The sequence below is a fragment of the Artibeus jamaicensis genome, unplaced genomic scaffold, assembly GCF_021234435.1.
Source record: "Artibeus jamaicensis isolate MK-2021 breed Jamaican fruit bat unplaced genomic scaffold, CSHL_Jam_final scaffold_474, whole genome shotgun sequence".
In the NCBI taxonomy this organism is placed as follows: domain Eukaryota; kingdom Metazoa; phylum Chordata; class Mammalia; order Chiroptera; family Phyllostomidae; genus Artibeus; species Artibeus jamaicensis.
Window position 1 is genome coordinate 42,059,072 of NW_026522046.1, and position 16,422 is coordinate 42,075,493.

The 16,422-nt window shown below is 57.1% G+C and overlaps 1 protein-coding gene across 5 annotated transcripts in view; it reads right to left on the reverse strand.

Moving 5' to 3' along the window:
- Positions 1 to 1,665: 1,665 nt before the first annotated feature.
- SLC37A1 (solute carrier family 37 member 1) overlaps positions 1,666 to 16,422 on the reverse strand; it is a 45,495-nt gene continuing 30,738 nt past the window's right edge. For 3 of the 5 annotated variants that reach the window (XM_037144588.2, XM_037144587.2, XM_037144589.2), the window contains 8 exons: positions 15,641 to 15,703; positions 15,065 to 15,150; positions 14,377 to 14,425; positions 13,193 to 13,266; positions 10,485 to 10,563; positions 4,858 to 4,955; positions 3,107 to 3,171; positions 1,666 to 2,657 (listed from right to left, as the gene is read on the reverse strand). In XM_037144588.2, coding sequence (XP_037000483.2) covers positions 2,642 to 2,657; positions 3,107 to 3,171; positions 4,858 to 4,955; positions 10,485 to 10,563; positions 13,193 to 13,266; positions 14,377 to 14,425; positions 15,065 to 15,150; positions 15,641 to 15,703 — 530 coding nt within the window. In that variant the 3' untranslated portion in view covers positions 1,666 to 2,641. The other 2 variants (XM_053657742.1, XM_053657743.1) reach the window with 2 other exon arrangements.

The window sequence follows — 16,422 nt, forward strand, 5'->3', positions numbered from 1 at the left end:
CCAGCCTCGCCGCAGCAACATGGCCACACGCACACGCGCTCTGCAGGCTGGGCTGGGCACAGTGACCCCTCACAGCCAGAGACGCAGAGCTGGAGGGGACGGGTACCAACTTCTGCAGTGGTCGGGCAGAGCTGGGTTTTACGTCTGTGGGATCTAATGATACAAAATTAGGACGTGTGGTTTTTTTTTCAGTTCATTTTTTCTAGTAATTGAGTTTCATTGGATTCTACAGCTGCAGACTGGAGGGGCGGTTCTGGGTGTTGACTTGGAGGTGCCTCTCGTTTCAGAGCTTCACCGGAGGCCGTGGTCCGGCCGGCGGTCCTCGCCGCCCCTTCTCCAGCCCGAGTCCCCCTCACCCTGGCACTGTGTGGGGGTCTTCCGAGGAGACTCTCAGAGCCTCACGAACTCGGGAGAGGCAGGCACATTCCCACGTGCACGCAAGCCCCCTGCATCCTACGGAGCTCTCTGCCGAGGGACGGACGCCTCCCAGCTACTGCCCTGGATAAAGGGAAGCATGTTTGTATTCAAATCATATACTTTTCCCCTTAAAGTCATGAGGAAATCTCCCGGCTGTGGACCGAGAGTGTGTTTCGGCTAACCTGCTTTAAAAACAGCTGTTGGTCCTCATTTTCGAAAAGGGTCGACTCTCCACTTCTCAAGGCCTCCCTTCCTCCCAGGTTGTGGGACTGTCTTCATTACAGCAGCTCAGGAGACGATGACGACCGTGACCTACCTCAGGCTGCCGGTCCCTGAACCAGATAGCGGCCTTTCTCCTGGGAAGGGGCAAAAATGAAGTGTGGCTACTGAACACCGGACACAAGCATTTGACGGGGTCACCGAGAACCGAAAAGAATTCTCCACGCGTTACTGAATGGCCGGTTTTGATGTCTCATCCTCCCTTTGTTTATTAGATTTGATTCGGAAGTGAACACAGGGAACAGGGGCTGTGTGGTGAGTGGGGGCTGCAGCCAGCAGGGGCGCAGACCCCTGAGGGCCAGGCGGGGAGGGGAGCTGACAGCCAGGGACAGGGACCCGGGAGAGGGAAGCCACTGGACTGTGGGTGCTGTGGAAGACAACACTCAGGATGGGGAAGGACACCCGTGAGCTGAGTAACCCGTGCCAGCAACGGTATCCAACCCACTTAGTGTTTGTGGAGCTTCTGTTTTTAGTAGCAGGGAACTTCTGACTGTGTCAGGGCCGCATATCATCAGAAAGAGCCAGGCTGCTGGTGAGGACGACGGCCGGTCAGAGGACTCCCATCCTGTCCGGCCCTTCTCTGGCCCTCAGGGGGTGAAGCTGTGACCTCGGCTGCGCTCCGACCCCCGCCCTTCCCTGTGACCGGGGAGCGCTGCCACACGGCCTCCGCCTGAGAAACACGGGCGCCCTGTGGACTAGAAGGTGCAGCACCCGAGACAGCTCGGAAGCCTGCACTCGTCTGTGTGACGTCCAGTGACGCCGCTGCTCCCGGTGTGACACTTCCCTGTTGAGGACGATCTCAGGATGTGCCTGACACTGCATGCTTCACAAAACATCCTGTGTCTGGGGCATGCGTGGCCTCCGGCCTCCGCATGGACAGGGGCTGCTCCAGGGCTGAGTCCCAGCACCTCTCGCCCAAGTGACCTTGGGTGGCTGGGCCCTGCTCCGGTGGAAACTGGGAAAACCAAGACCAGTTCTATTTGAAAGTCTCCTTTTACTAAAATAATGGAAACGGGAGGAGGAACAATCAACATTCCGAGTTTTTTTTTAAAAACCCAAAACATTTTATTTCCAAGGGCAGATGAGGATTTTCCCAGGTGACAACAAGAAAACAGTGGCCACAGAACCACGGGCCGGTCGGTCTTAATAAATAACACCACGTGTGTAGCTGGGCTTCCGCAGCGCAGCACACGGCTCAATAAATAAATCACTCGGGGCCGCACAGCGCAAAGTTCCAGGTCTGGCGCGTCGTGGAGTGGAACGAATTCCGCACTGGGCACCTGCCCACTACGGGTGCCCCCGGGGGAGCGGCAGCGTCCTGGCCCTCGGTGCTGGGAGGGCAGGAATCTCCCGGGGGCTCCGGGGCTGGTGTCCTGGTGCCTCTGACCCGCACAGGCTTGGACAGCTTCGTTGCTGCTCACGCGTCGCCGTGGTTTTCAGGTGGGCGCAGAGCAGGAGGAAGTGCCGGCGTCTCAGGTGAGGGGCGGGTCTAGGTTCTGTGCGGGGTTCTGATCCAGTTGTCAGGTTCTTGTCCTTCGGGAGGTGGCTCCCTGCTGGCTGCTGTGCCCTGACCGTCTTCCACACGGCATGTCCTAGTGTCATCGGAGTTCCTGCCAGCATGGCACTCGCCCCGTTCTGAGACTACGCCAGATACCTGAGGGGTGGAGGGCACCTGGGAGCCTCACAGCAGCCCCTGCCCGGTGCCCGCTGCCCGGGCTGGGCTCAGCCACGGCGGCAGTGCGTCCTCAGCACTGTCCCAAGCACCAGGGCTCGTCTAAAAAGTACCAGGAATTCTCAAGGTGGCTTCTGTGTCTCTTCCAGGTGCATGTGCAAAAGGCAAGAGTAAGTCATTCTTTTCAACACGAACCCAGGATTCTTTATTTGAACTTTCCCTTGAAAGAGCGTGTGGAGGGCAGGCCCAGCCCCCTCCACAGGACCCCAGTGGTCAGTGTTCCTTAAACCTGAGAGAAAACGGTGGAACAGCAGCTGGTGACACAGACGGCAGTGGTCTGAGGGCAGACGCTCCACCCCTGCCTTGCGCACGGCCCGCCAGCCCAGAGCCGGCTTTTCTCCCCTGGCAGTTTCCTGCCTGCTCCCCAGCCCCGCCCTGGCCTCGGGGGACACAGGAGCTAGGGGAGACTGGGCTGAGCGTGCTGCTGCCACCTGTGTCAGAAAGCCAAGCTCAGGGGGAACAAAGGAGGCAATTTCCCTCCCCATCTCTCTCAGATCTGGAGGAGAGATTGCCTGGATCATACCCACAGAGGTATTTATTAGGGAGGATGAAAGGGAAGCCGCGGAGCCGTCCTCCTTCCTGGAGGGACAGCCAGGTGTGGGAGGCAGATAAGCCTGAGTGGCATTCTGAAGCTGGGCTGCTTTAATTACTGGAAGAAGGGGCCCGAGGGGGACTTACGGAACTTGGTCTGCTGTCGCTGACCCTGGGCAGCTCAGCTCCTTGTGTATGAGGCGGATGAGGAACTGCACCCAAACAGAGACAAGGCCACCGCGTCAGGGCAGCACCCTGGGTCACCGAGCAGGCTCAGCCCTGTCCCCACTGCAGCCGCGTGCCCACAGCGGTCGGAGCCTGTCCCCATTGCAGGGCTGCCAATGACAAAGCCCTGTGGGTCACTGTGGGGGCTGTGCCCTGACAATAAGGCTGTCAGAGCAGATTTTAGCCTGCATGCCCTTCGGGTGCGAGGAATGTTCAAAATGAAATGAGTCCAATCATAAGACGTCCAAACTGGAAAAAGAGACTAAAGACAAGGTGACCCCCAGCCACGGTGGCACAAGGGGAGGACTAGGTCGCTGCGCAGGTGACTCTGAAAGCCAGGTGAGTGGGCGCAGGCCCTGGGAGGCTGAGGAGGCTGTCCTTGGAACTGCCTCCCCCCTGGGGCCCTGGGCTAGCCGCTGCTGCTGGGGGCAAACTGACGCTGGCGCCTCCGCTTGGTCGGCTCCTTTCCCTTCACAGTCCTTTTCTTGCTGCAGGGGCTCAGAGCCAGCTTGCAGGTCCGGATGCACGACTGAGCCCACCCCACATGTAACTCCTGTGGGAGCCTTTCCCTGGTCTTTCCCCTGTGACCCCAGCCACCTGAGAAGATCCCACCGCCCCCAAGGTGGGCAGTGCTCTTGGCTTTGAAACGACCCCTGCAGGACATCCTGGTTCTGGTGGCCCCACTTCTTAGATGCAGTGTGTACCCTCCCACCAGGAGGAACCTCTGCTCGGAGGCTAAGGCAGCAGGGGCTGGAGGAGGGGTGACTTGAACCCATGCAGCTGTGTAGGACCCAGCCTCAGCCAGGACGTTTATTTCCTTAGATGCTTCAGGTTCAAGGTGGAGCTCAGGGTCCCGTCTATGCGACGTGAGCTCAGACTGGAGGGAAGAAGCTGTTCCCCAGGCAAGACGCGGCCGGCTGCCATGCTTGACCCAGGGCAGCGCTCAACAGGTGGGAGCGGGCCGGGTGCCGAGAGCAGGGCCAGCAGCGATATCACTTTGTCAGAGAAGTTGATCAGCATGAATTTGAACCCTGATCTCCAGCTACCAGCATGGCCTGCTGAGTGGAAGCTGGTATCTTATCAATATCAAATCTAACAAGTCCCGAATGTGGAAAGTGTTAGAAGGAAGATGCTCGTAATTATAAAAAGCAGATCATTACGAGAAAGGAAAAACAGGAAGACACTGCTTGTTCCAGGCAGGGACGGGATAAGCTAGAAACAGCAGCGATGATTCTGAAGGACAAAGCTCAGTTCCTGAAACATGACGAAAGTTCTGGTCTGGGCAGTATTCCTGACAGGGCAGGACCCGCCAGCTCTGGGTCAGTGTGAACTGGTGAGGGACAGCCCATGCATGTGAGAGCCTGGCCACCCGGTTCAACCACGTGCCATGAACAGTCCCCCAGGCCGCCAGGTGGCAGGGCCGGGATCCAAAACTGGGGCTCCTGTGCGTTGCCCCTCTGCCCTCCTGCCCGCAACGGCCTGTAGCAGATGACTTGCTTCTGCTCTGCTCTTGGCTTTAACCAGAAAGAAAAAGGGTCTCGGACAGGGACATGTAGGGAAGTTGGGTCTGTCCCGCAGAGCCGCTGGGGCCCAGGGAAAAAGGGGTCACCAGAGTCTGGCCGACAGCACGGAGATGCCCGTGAAAGGCTGCCGGAAGGAGCCAGGCGACTTACCAGTAAGGCACAGGCATCCGCCAGCATCAGCATGTAGAAGACGTTGTTCCACCCAGATGGGGAGATGAGCCCAGCCAGCAACGGGCCCAGGGCGGCTCCTGAAACGAGGCAAGTGGGCACACTGCTGCGTGAGGAGCCGTCCGCGACGTGACCGCCGGAAGCACCCAAGCCCGGCGGAGACACAGAATGGCGCTCGCACCCTCATTGACAATTAAGCGGAAGCCATGAAAATAATCCTGCCTCATTCTTACCTGTCAGACAGGTGGGGGGTAAAAAGCTTAATTATGTTCGGTACTGCTGAGGGCGCGATTGGCATAGCTCTTTCTTAGCAGCGAGGCTAAAATACGTATTGACATTAAAATGTTCATTCGTTTGATCTAATCATCCCGCTCAAAATGCTGTCATTAAAAAACCCTGGAATCTAACGCTATGACAATATTTGGAGAAGCTGAGTGAGGTTTGGGGGCACTAATCCTGTATCGGCCGCAGTGTCCTGAGTCCCATCGCCGTGCGGTGGCCGAGTCAGGGAGCCCCTCGTTCTTGGGGAGCACACACCGACCAATCAGCTCCTGGGAGAGGGGCAGCAGGCCTGCGATGTGCTCTCCCGTGGTTCAGAAAAAATATGCAAGTGTAGCCATAAATGCGCACGTGTGTGCATATGTGTGCTATAAACACGTGTGTCAGAAAGTGGGGGGGATAAGGCAAACATAGCGTGAATTCTTTGTACTTGTTTGCAACTTTTCTTAAGTTTGAAATTATGATAAAATTATAAAAAAAGCAAATATTCCTCAAAACGCCAAAAGATACATGAGCATGTCGGTTGCTGTGGTCTTGTGATTTACTTTCCTGCAGGAGACTGGATTGAGTTGAGTCGTGTGTGTGGGTGGTGCACTGTCTGGCGTGGGGAGCAGTGTGAAGTGTCCACGCCAGGCCATGAACTGAGGTTTGATCTCAGAGACGGGGCGACGAGGCGCTCTCCCCTAATTACTCATGCACCCATGCTCTGCTGAGTGCTTGCAAGGGGCACTCTCCATCTGGGTAATCTGAGAAGCAACTGCATGTTTGCTTTTAAGTCTGACGAGAGCTTCCTGGTAAACACAGTAGACGGTTCTGTATCGCCCAAATACCACAAAATGGACCGAGACTGAATTTAAAGAGTTATAGCCCTGGCTGGTGTGGCTCAGTGGACTGAGCACCAGCCTGCGAACCAAAGGGTCACCAGTTTGATTCCCAGTCAGGGCACATGCCTGGGTTGTCCCCAGTAGGGGGTGCATAAGGTAACCACACACTGATGTTTCTGTCCCTCTCTTTTTCCCTCCCTGTCCTCTGTCTAAAAATAAAATAAAATAAATAAAATCTTAAAAAAATTATAAACCCACAAAGAGAGGGGCAGACAGGAGAAGGCACCCGTCCCTGGAGGACGGGCTTTGCAGGGCGTGACAACAGACACGGGCGCTGCCTTCCTTGCCCGGAGGAGGCCGGCCAGGGCCTGCTGCTCAGGCAAGCCCATCCCAGCGCAGGAGGCAGGGAGGGTGGCAGGGGAGGAAAATGGGAGTTGGCTGTGGTCTTGTACGAAGCACCGTTCGATACGCCCCTCTACTCCCCTCTGATCCAGGTTTTCCCTCCAATGTCACTACCTCGGTGACACCCCTGCCCCGAGCCCTGCAGGAGAGCAGCAGCTTAGCCTTCGGAGGATCTGCACCAGATGCTCCGGACACCAAAGCCAGGGTAGAGCGAGGATGCAGCAGCCGCCACCTGCCCTCCCACACGTGACGAATGCTGGCAGCGAGGCCTGCACCCGCTGTGGGCACTGGGGGCGTCTCCTCCAGACTCCAGGCGACCCCGCCCCTGTGGAGAGCAGCAGCTGGCACGCCCTCCCACGCAGAGGGGCGTCTGACAGGCGCCATCCTTCAGCATGAACGTGCGAAGGGCCAGCCGAGACGGCCTGTATCCGAGGAAGCTCAACCAAAGCAAACAAACCGGGAGGGCGGGAACCCACAGGAAACAGACAAACTGGGGAGAAGACAACGCCAGGAAGCTACGACACCCTGGAGACTACGGGGCAATCGGGTCGAACCACAGGGGCCCTGCTCTCGTGCCTGAACGCCACGCCAGTGTGGGCAGTGTCGCTCGACCCGGCCAGCGCACGGCAGCCACAAGTGGAAGAGCACACACTGAGTGGGCGGACAAACCCACGAGTGTCAGAGTTGTGAGAGCCAAAGTACAAAGCTCAGTACAGCGGCTGGAAGGTCAAGAACATCTGAGAAAGTAGAAGGAAAAAAAAAAGGTACAGGTAGAAAGGAAAAAAAAAAAAAGAAAGAAAAGAAAATTGAAGGATTAATCCAGAAAGTTAAACATCTGAATGTTTTCCAGAAAGAAAATACATAGGAAAGAGTAGAAACAACTTATCAAGTAAAATGGAGCCCATTTGCCCGGAGAGGAGGGCAGGTGTGAGCAGACAGAGTGGGCCCCAGGTGCCCAGGGCACAGGGGGTGAAGCAAGGCTCCGGAAATAAAGAAAGACGTGAACCCGATGAGGGTCAGAAGGGAAGCCTGGGCTAAGGACCATGGTGGACTTCTCTGTGTGACAAGGGAAACCAGAACAAACGGACTTTCAGTCTTGAATTCTGTGTTGACAAACCGTCCCCCAAATGACAGCAGAATTCAGACTCCATAGCCTTTCCAGTTCTCAAAATTGAAAACACTACTACTCTGAAGCGACTAGAAGTCATCTTCCACAATGAGAAGCCGCAAATACGGGATCTGGAAAGCCAGGGCCCAACGCGGGGGAGAGAGAAAGGGAATCTGGGAGGTGTTGAAAGCTGCTCAGACACTTGGGGACTGGAGCAGGGAAGTGGGATGCGTGGCCGTGGAGGGTGCATGGAGTGGAAGGGGGCACGGAGGAGGGTCTGAGGGTGACAGTGCACACGGGCACAACTGCAACAGAAGCTTAAACAAGAGGAAAAACGAGGCATTTGGTAGTTTGGAGAAGAACAAAAATGTACATATTAGGAAGCATAAATTAAAGATTTTCTGGACTCAGAAATGAAGGATATTAACACAACTGGGTAACTGATGAGGATGAGGAAAGAGCACGTGGGTGCGGACAAGGACCCCTCCCCGCCACCCCCCTCCACCAGGACACCGACCGTCCCAGTCACACATGGATGCGTGGGGAAAACTGGTGCATGCATGCACAAGATCAGGAAGGACAGCTGGAAGTGGCTGCTTCTAGAAAGGGGGGCTGAGGGGACATGGACAAGGGACTTTCATTTGCAGAACAATAAGCTTGTAAGCCTATCTGGCTTCTCAAGTTACAGTATGTTTTACCTGGATAACATAAAAATGAACTTGGACGAATTCAGGGCTCCACTTAATTGTTCTGCCTGAAACACAGAGGCGACGTGCCTCGCTTTCCCGGGGACGCAAGTCCAGTGCTGACCCACAGAGCCAATGAACTGGGGTCACTAGGGCAGCGTGAGTCTGTGGATCGGGACGAGGCACTGACTGTCACAATCAGTGATGCTTTGCCTCCGTTGAAACCAGCAGTCACATCATTTAATAAAGGCACCAGTGAACTGTCTTGTGGGAGATCGTGCTGAACAGTGTGCGCTTCCCCTTGAGCCTTTTTCCACTTCTGCCTAGTTGGGCAGCACTTCTGGAGAGAAATAATGATGGAGACGCAGTGGTGGGCAAGCATGTGCCATTTCCATGGCAACCATGCCCTTGGGCAGAGTGCACTGAACTGGCAAAGACAGGACTCTGGGTCCCTGCCGGACCTCCCAGTGTGGGCATGACAGTCCACCACATAAGGTCATACTGGAGGTCAGAAGGGGCCGGCCACGGTCCAGGCACCCCGGGCCGTCCTCTGTGGGGGAAGGGTGTTCAGAGCCGTGGCGCCTTTGCAGATGTAGTGACCCCTCCCCCAACCGCCTTAGCCAGGTGCTGCTGCATCCATCTGGTTTGGGGAATATGAAGGAAGATGTGTTTCTCACCTAAGTCATACCTCCCCTCTTTCTGAAGCCCCCCTTTCACTTTCCAACAGCAACCTGGGCTGCTGGCTGAGCTCTGAGCAGCACTAACAACGGGGTTCACAGAAGTGGGGGGCGGGCTGGGCTGGCTCACAAAGGCCTCTGCGCACAGACAGGAGGCAGAGAGCAGGCTGCGCCCAGTCCCAGTCCACTGGAGTAGAGCTCAGCCCAGGGGCCCTGACTTCCGACTCAGTGAGTGGCTTCCAGGTGTGGGAAGGTCCCCGTGGGCCACGACGGCCGGCGGGGACAGCGGGGCTGCTCCACGCAGGGTAGTCTGCTGCCCTGCAGGTGTCGTGGGGCAGAGCACCCACCTCCCTTTTTCTAGACATGTCTGCATGCCCCAAGAGGGTCCCCCACAAAGGGAATGGTCTCACTTTAAAATAAACATCAGAGCCTGGCTGGTGCGTGTCAGTGGATTGAGCACCAGCCTGCAAACCAAGGGGTCGCTGGTTCTATTCCTGGTCAGGGCACATGGGTGTGTGAGAGGCAGCCAATTCATGTTTGTCTCAGGTATCAACGCTTCTCTCTACCAATGCTTCTCTCTCTATTTTTCCTTCTCCTCTCTCTAAAAATAAATTTAAAAAGTAATAAAATAGAATAAACATAAGAGAGGTGACCGCGAACACCATCCAGCAAACTCAAAGTCACCTTTGGGTCCAGCAAAATGAAGGAACTAAAGACAAAAACAGAAATGGGGCTGCTGTGACTTGGGGAACAACAGAAACTCGAGCCTGAACTTCTGAACAGTGGGCGGTCAAGGGCCTGCTCAAGTCACTCCAGGACCTCCAGCAGGGAGTGGTCCCGGTATACAAGAAACTTTGAGAAAGGTCATGGACATTGAGAAAGGTCAAGGACACTGCCAGCTCCCACCTGCCCCTCTGAGAGTGAGTTTTGTATTCTAGCGCCTTTCTGCCCTTCAGACTGTAACACTGAATTGTCTCTGAGAACCTCAACACGGCTGCTACCACCCAGAATCTGGCTGCGTTGGGACCCGTCAGGTTCCCTGTCATTTACACGTTTTTAAATCCTCACCTGAGGACATGCTTATTGATTTCAGAGAGGGGGGAAGAGAGGGAGAAAACACAGGTAGAGAAACATCAGTATGAGGGAAACATCGATTGGTCACTGCCCCCCATGACAGGGGAACCGAACCTGCAACCCAGGCAGGTGTCCTGATGGGGAATCGAACCCACGACCTTTGGGTTTATGGAACAAAGCCTAACCAAGAGAGCCACACCAGCCAGGGCCTGTCATTTGTATTTAAATAAGATTCTGTCCTGGAGATGATAGTGATAAAGAGTCACTGGATACCAGGGCCATGGGCCTGGCTGTAGTGTCTGACTGACGGCTTTGACGAGAACTAACTCCTACCGCCCCACGGCCATGTCGTCTCTGGAACCATCGGACCAACAAGGACAGTGCCACACACCCGCATCCCCTGGGTTTGCACGCGCTTTTGACCTGCTCATATTTTAGGAAGGCAGTGGACCCTAATCTCATCAAAGCAATCGGAATCGTGGCATCTGTTAATTAGGACCTGACCACGTGGCTCCCCGGGGACCACAATTAACTTTGAGAGCTAAAAGTATCCACGTACCTACAGACCCAGTTCCGTCAATGATGGCGGTCACGGTCGCGAGGGCGTGGGAGTTTCCCTTCAGGCTTTTGTGCGTCCCCTGGAGAAGGAAGGTCGAGTGTGAGGCCTGCCCCAGCGGCATCGGAGGGGAAGTGGAAGGCATGCCCTCCACAGGGCAGTTTACACAAGCGCCTCTGCAGAGCAATTCGGGACGCGGGGTGTCTTCCATGGGAAACAAAGTCTGCTCCCCAAACTCACCTGGGAATGGTAGGCAAAGTTTCCGGGGTTTTCTAGAGTCAGAAATCATCAGAAATACTTGTTCAAACATATTCTAGCTTAAAGGACTCTTCAAAATCCCTCCAAATAAACAAATACTCAGCACAACAATCATCTTCACTGAGGCACCAGCCACCAAGGAAGACAGGGGGACGAAGGGCCTGCACGCCCATCCCTAAGCCAGGACAGCATTACTGTCCACCGCCACGCTTCTGCTGGGGGCTTTCTGTGACACGTTAGATGGCTCGGCAGTACCTAAAAACCTATTAGCGACAAATGCTGGGGGGTTGGGGAAGAGGGCAGGACCCACGTAGGGGACACAAGTCCCATATGACACGCCAGCATGAGCTCTGCTTTGCAAAAATCCAGACATATAAATAAGGTGGGGGGAGGGGGAGAAGCACGAACTGGGGACAATGAAGGAAAGAAGTCGGGAAACACAATGCCCGGAAACCTAAACTGCAAGACTAAATCAAAGCTCATAAAAACAGATGAAAGTGTATACGTACAGGGTAATCACCCACAACCTGCATTTTCTGGAGTCTGGGAAGGAAGCGAAAGTCCCTTCTCTGCCCTCTGATCTCACGGGGCAGACCACTGCTCTGGGTCTGGTGCAGACCCTTCTGGAACTTTCTGTGCTCGTGTAGACAGGAACAAGGATGCACTCCACAGAGGGCGTCTGAGGAGCACTCCCTCGACACAGCAGCGAGCTGCAGGTCGGAGACCCGGACGAGAAGAGCCCAGCTCCCAGCACCTGTGGACTCCGCCTTGCCCTGCTGACTGTGGTGGGCGCAGGGCCCCTGGTGCCCCACAGGACCCAGGACAGCCGTCAGAGTGGCTGGTTGCCCGCAGGGGGCTGAGCGCAGGCAGAAGCATGGCTGGGGCCCTAAGGCCTGCGTGACGACTGCAGGGGGACCGTTCTGCTGTGGTTTCTAAGCAGCAGGATGAGTGGGAGGCAGGGCTTCTGGGTCTGATTCTAGGAGGACTGGAGTGGTGCAAAGAGAAGAGCCAGCTGGAGGTAGCAGGAAGGTCCCAGGGTTTCAGGACCCAGAGGTGGAGAAGCCTGGCCACCCTGCCCACGAGCATAAACTTCCGGGGGCCTTTTAGTGGTAGGGTAGTCCTGATTCACAGAAACTTGCAGAGACATTGCCCGGTGCTGCTGGCTGCCCTGTCCGTAGCTTTCATTGTTAGGCTGCATTTGTTGTAATTAACCATCCAATACTGATGTGTTACTAACTAAAACCTACGCTTTGTTCCGATATAATTGGTTTTCTTATCTAACGTTCAACCTCATCTCTTTCTGCCCCAGGATCCCATCCAGGAAACCACTGGACATGCACATCATGTCTCCTTTGGTCCACTTGGCTGTGACAGCTGCCCCTGTCCCCTTGTCACTGAGCCCTCGACAGTCTGAGCGTGGTCAGGTGTTGGGAAGGAGATTGCCAATGTGAGGGGCCCCTTCCGGCACTTCCTAACAAGGGCATGTGGATGCATGTGCCTCCTCACTGTTGGCGCTGACCTTGACCGGCCGGCAGAGGCCGGGTCTATTGGGTTTCTCTGAGCCACGTTACTCTCCCCGACCAACACTGTCCTCTGGGGAAGGAGGTGGCGCACACAGCCCACCCCCGGGAAGAGTTTGCCCCCCTCCTGGGGGGCAGGTGTCTGCATGAATCCCTCTGTACAGGAGACGTCTCCTCTCTCCACTGATCTGTGAAAACCACTTTCAGGCGGGGATTTTGTTTGGTGCCGCGCTCCCTCCAGGTGACTACCATCGTGCTTGTCCTCTGTGTCAGGTAGCTGAGCAGGGCCTGACTCTTCTGGGGTTGAACTGGGGTCCCTGCAGTCGGGAGTCACCCCGTCAGCAGCTTCTTCCTCCAGGAAGAAGGGTCAGCAGTCCCTGTCGCTCCCGAGGCCGTGGAGGGTCCCTGCCACCACAGTGTGGACATCTACTGTCCTGCACAGTGACTATTTCTTTGTCAGGGCAGTGTCCTCTCTGGCACAGGCCCTCCTGGGGCTGGGACCCTCCCTGGCTCGCCTGCAGTCCCCACACCAGCAGAGGGCCGGGCAGAGCGGGCACCCAGAATGGCCTGGGTGCAGGGCAGGGGCCGACCTTGCTCTGCCGAGACCCCAGGCCAGGCTCCGGGGGTTCAATCCCAAGCCTCCCGGGCCTGCGGGAACAGCACAGAGCGGTGAGCCACAGCCCTGGCCTCAGATGGGTCCCTCCCTCTCACCGCAGCCTCCTGTCTGTAGAATGGGGACTTCCATCCCTCCTTATTTGCTTAGAAAATTCTTAAAAGGACAGATACTGCTCACTTCAAAAATGGGGCTTCTATAAACACGCCACCCACTGACAGAGACCATCACTGTCACGAGTGGAGGAGGTGACCATCACCACAGCACTTGTCCCGCCCCGGCCCCCACCCCCCACCAGCTCTGCACGAGCAGCCACTCACCAGGTCAGCAGAGACGGCGGTGGTGATGAGCGCGTAGGGCCCACTGACCAGGGCCCCGCTGAGGAGCAGCATGGCTGTGGGGACCGGAAACAAGGGGTTTAGGGGACACTGCAGGGAGAGCCTCCACTGTCTCAGCAACCCCCTAGGTGGGCACCCTGTCATCACAAGTGGGTCCTGGCCCCAGTGGGATGCTGGGAAGGTGGCCCCCGTACTCCATGGGGCTCACTACCAGGGCCACTGTCACAGGCATCTTCCTTCAGACTTGCCCCAAGACAGCTCTGCAAGTCCAGTCACAGTCCAGAACTGCACTCCTCCCCCTCAACGGACAGCAGCTGCTGACACGCGGAGGGGGTGAGAACCTGGTGTATAAGCACATGTGTGATCTGGGCCAGCAGATGCTCCCTGTCATCTGTCTCGGCTGCCACCAGACACAGCCTTATCTGCAGTGGAAAGGGCTTCCACCCTGTGACCTCGAGGGGACCACCCAGCGCAGCGACATCCCCGAGGAGGACGGCAGTGCCTAGTTCTGAAACGCAGCTACTTTCCTAGACCGTCTAGTTCACAGTCCCCTGTGCAGCAGCTTCGGGGCCCGGGGCAGCAGGAGACTCCGTGATACACCCCCAGCCCCATCGGCAACCTGCCTTCTGGGGAACTTTCAGCAGGATCTCACCCGGCCGGCCTCCCTTCTGATCCCCACCGCTGGCTTGTCAGGACGGAAACAGTATGTCTCAGCGTCAGGGCCCGAAGTTAAATATAGTCCTTCTGTGTTACGCAACTGCCCCTGAATGGCCGCCGACAAGGGCCAGCTGGGGGGACGGGCTGGGCGCCTGACCCGCTCTACTCTGGCCTGCCCTCACCTGCCGGGGGGTGCAGCCTGCTGCCTCGGGGGTGGCCTCTGGCTTCTGGGAGTGGCTTCCCTCCACTGGGCACCCAAGGCCTGTCACTACCCCAGGCCAGGTGGCCCACACCTTCCCAGGCTCTCAGACTCGCAGGTGGTCAGGCCTTGTGCCTGGGAGCAGGAGGCCTCTCCCAGCGGCCCCACCCAAAGAGGGACACGGGGACCATTTTAGCCACACCGTATGTGCCAGTCACATGGGCTAAATGCTGGTTTGTTAAGTTTTCATTTCAGTTCAAGCTGTCTGGTCAAAACAAGTGTGAAAGGCAAGCGAGGCCTGGGGACTCACCTACGGTGGCTTCCAGGCCCATTTTGCTGATGGTGGAGAAGACGTACAGCTGTGAGCGGGGAAAAGAGGGGGACGGCGATGGTTTGCTATGCGCAGCCGAGAGACTGCCCGGGAACCGCCGGGCAGGTGATGCCCGGGCAGCCACCCAGCGGGGGGACGGTCCTGGGACAGAAGCCACCAGCTTTGTCCCAGACACTCGGGTCCTGAGGGTACTCGCTGAGCTGGAGGACCCTGGGCGCCTCCCTCTCTGAGCTCCTGGGGTTCGGAAGGAATGGTTGGGGCAGTTCTCTCTCAGTGTAACCATCTCCCCCTCAGGCTGTGCCTGAGTGGGGGTGGGGAGACACACAGTCAGTTCTTTAGTAGAAATTCTCAGTGTCTGTGTGGGGTGGTGCCCACCACCCCAAGATGACTGAAAACTAGGCTTACTCTGGGGACAATCACAGCCCAGTACAGTGGCTGATGGGCAAACAATTGCCGCGCAAGTTGATGAGAAATGTCTAAGGGAGGGCCCTGCCCTGCAGCTCTGCAGGCCCGCAGGTTTGGGGAGGGAGGTTCTGAGGTGATGGGCAGTCCCCAGAAACCGAGAAGCACAGAGTAAGCCCGGGCCCGGCCAGAGGGCCTGTGCTGGTGGGGAGGCTGGTGGGGTGCGAGGCCGTTTCAGGAGGCAGAGCTGGTGGGGCAGACTCACCGTCGGGGCGGCCAGCAGCAGCATCAGCCCGCAGGTGGAGGCCCTCTTCTCCAGTCGGTCGGAGACGACTCCCGCCAGGATCCCACCTGCAAAGTGGAGGGGTGGGTCCTGGGGCGCTCGCCTCCCCGGGCAGGGTCCCATGGAGGGAGGAGGAATACAGGTGCAGCAGCAAGAAGACGGTGACGTCCTCTCCCAAGTCCCCTTGCAGCAGGAAGCCGCCTCAGCAATGCCCCACCTCCGGACAGGCCTGTGTGCTCCAGGTCAGATGTGAGTGACCCGGAGGGCACCTCCCAGGGAGACGGCGAGGGTGTCTCGGGGTCTGGTTTTGGTCGGCCCCCGAGCCCCTTCACCTGTTAGGGCGTTGACACCACCAGTCTGTCACCCACTGAGGGCGTCTGACAGAGTCCGGGCCCAGGACATAGGAGGGGACACGTCCACTCAGACGACACACCTTGGGGAACACGTTTCCCTTGGAGGACACATCTCCTCTCAGCAGCAAGACCACTCTGAGAGCCCGGGTCGCGGGTATTCACACACACGTTTCTATGGCAGCGAAGCCCACAGAGAGGGACTCACCAAAGATCCCGCCCACGTCGAACAGGGTGGACAGCTCCCCTGCCTTCTGGGCATCCAGGTGATCTGTTTGAATGACAGGAGTGTCTCTGAGAGGAAGTCCCCATGTCACCCCCTTCTGTTTCATAAGCATGATTTGCAGCAGGGAGCAATTAGTTAACTCAGGGTAAAAGAAAACAAGCAGCCCCCCATGTGGGTGGACACTCAGAAAAGATGACAACTGCTAAACACTCCCGACCCCAGCAATGAGGGACGGTCCTGCCGAGTCCAATTAGTAACCGGCTCTGGTTCCGTGGAGCAAAGTTACCTGCAGCACAGGGTGGAGGTGCGGTCCCAGGCAGGGAGGGGACCTATGGCCCCAGCTCCCTCCAGCCTGGCCCCTGGCCCTCCCACAGGCCCAGGCCCTGCGAACATGTCGGTCCCCTCACTGTCTCCTCGGCCTCCATCCCCAAGAGACTCAGCCCTTCTGTCTCGGGCTTCCGTCTGTCTCTGCTGGTCCCTGGGACGCTGCTGGAAACATGAGGTCTGCCCTCTGCCGACCTGCATCCCATGGGTCACCTGTCCGTCCCACTCACCAGAGTCTGCATCTCAGGGGACACCCAGAAGCTCAGAGCCCTCCTTGACCATCCCTCATTCTTGACCATTCCGCCACCACCCCATCCTGGCCATCCCTGTCCCCCTACAGCAGAGGGTGCCACCCCTGGACTCAAGGATCTCTTCTCTGGAGAACTTCTGGACCCCCCTTGTCTTTCCTGCTGCTATGGAGCTGGCCCGGGCAGTCACAA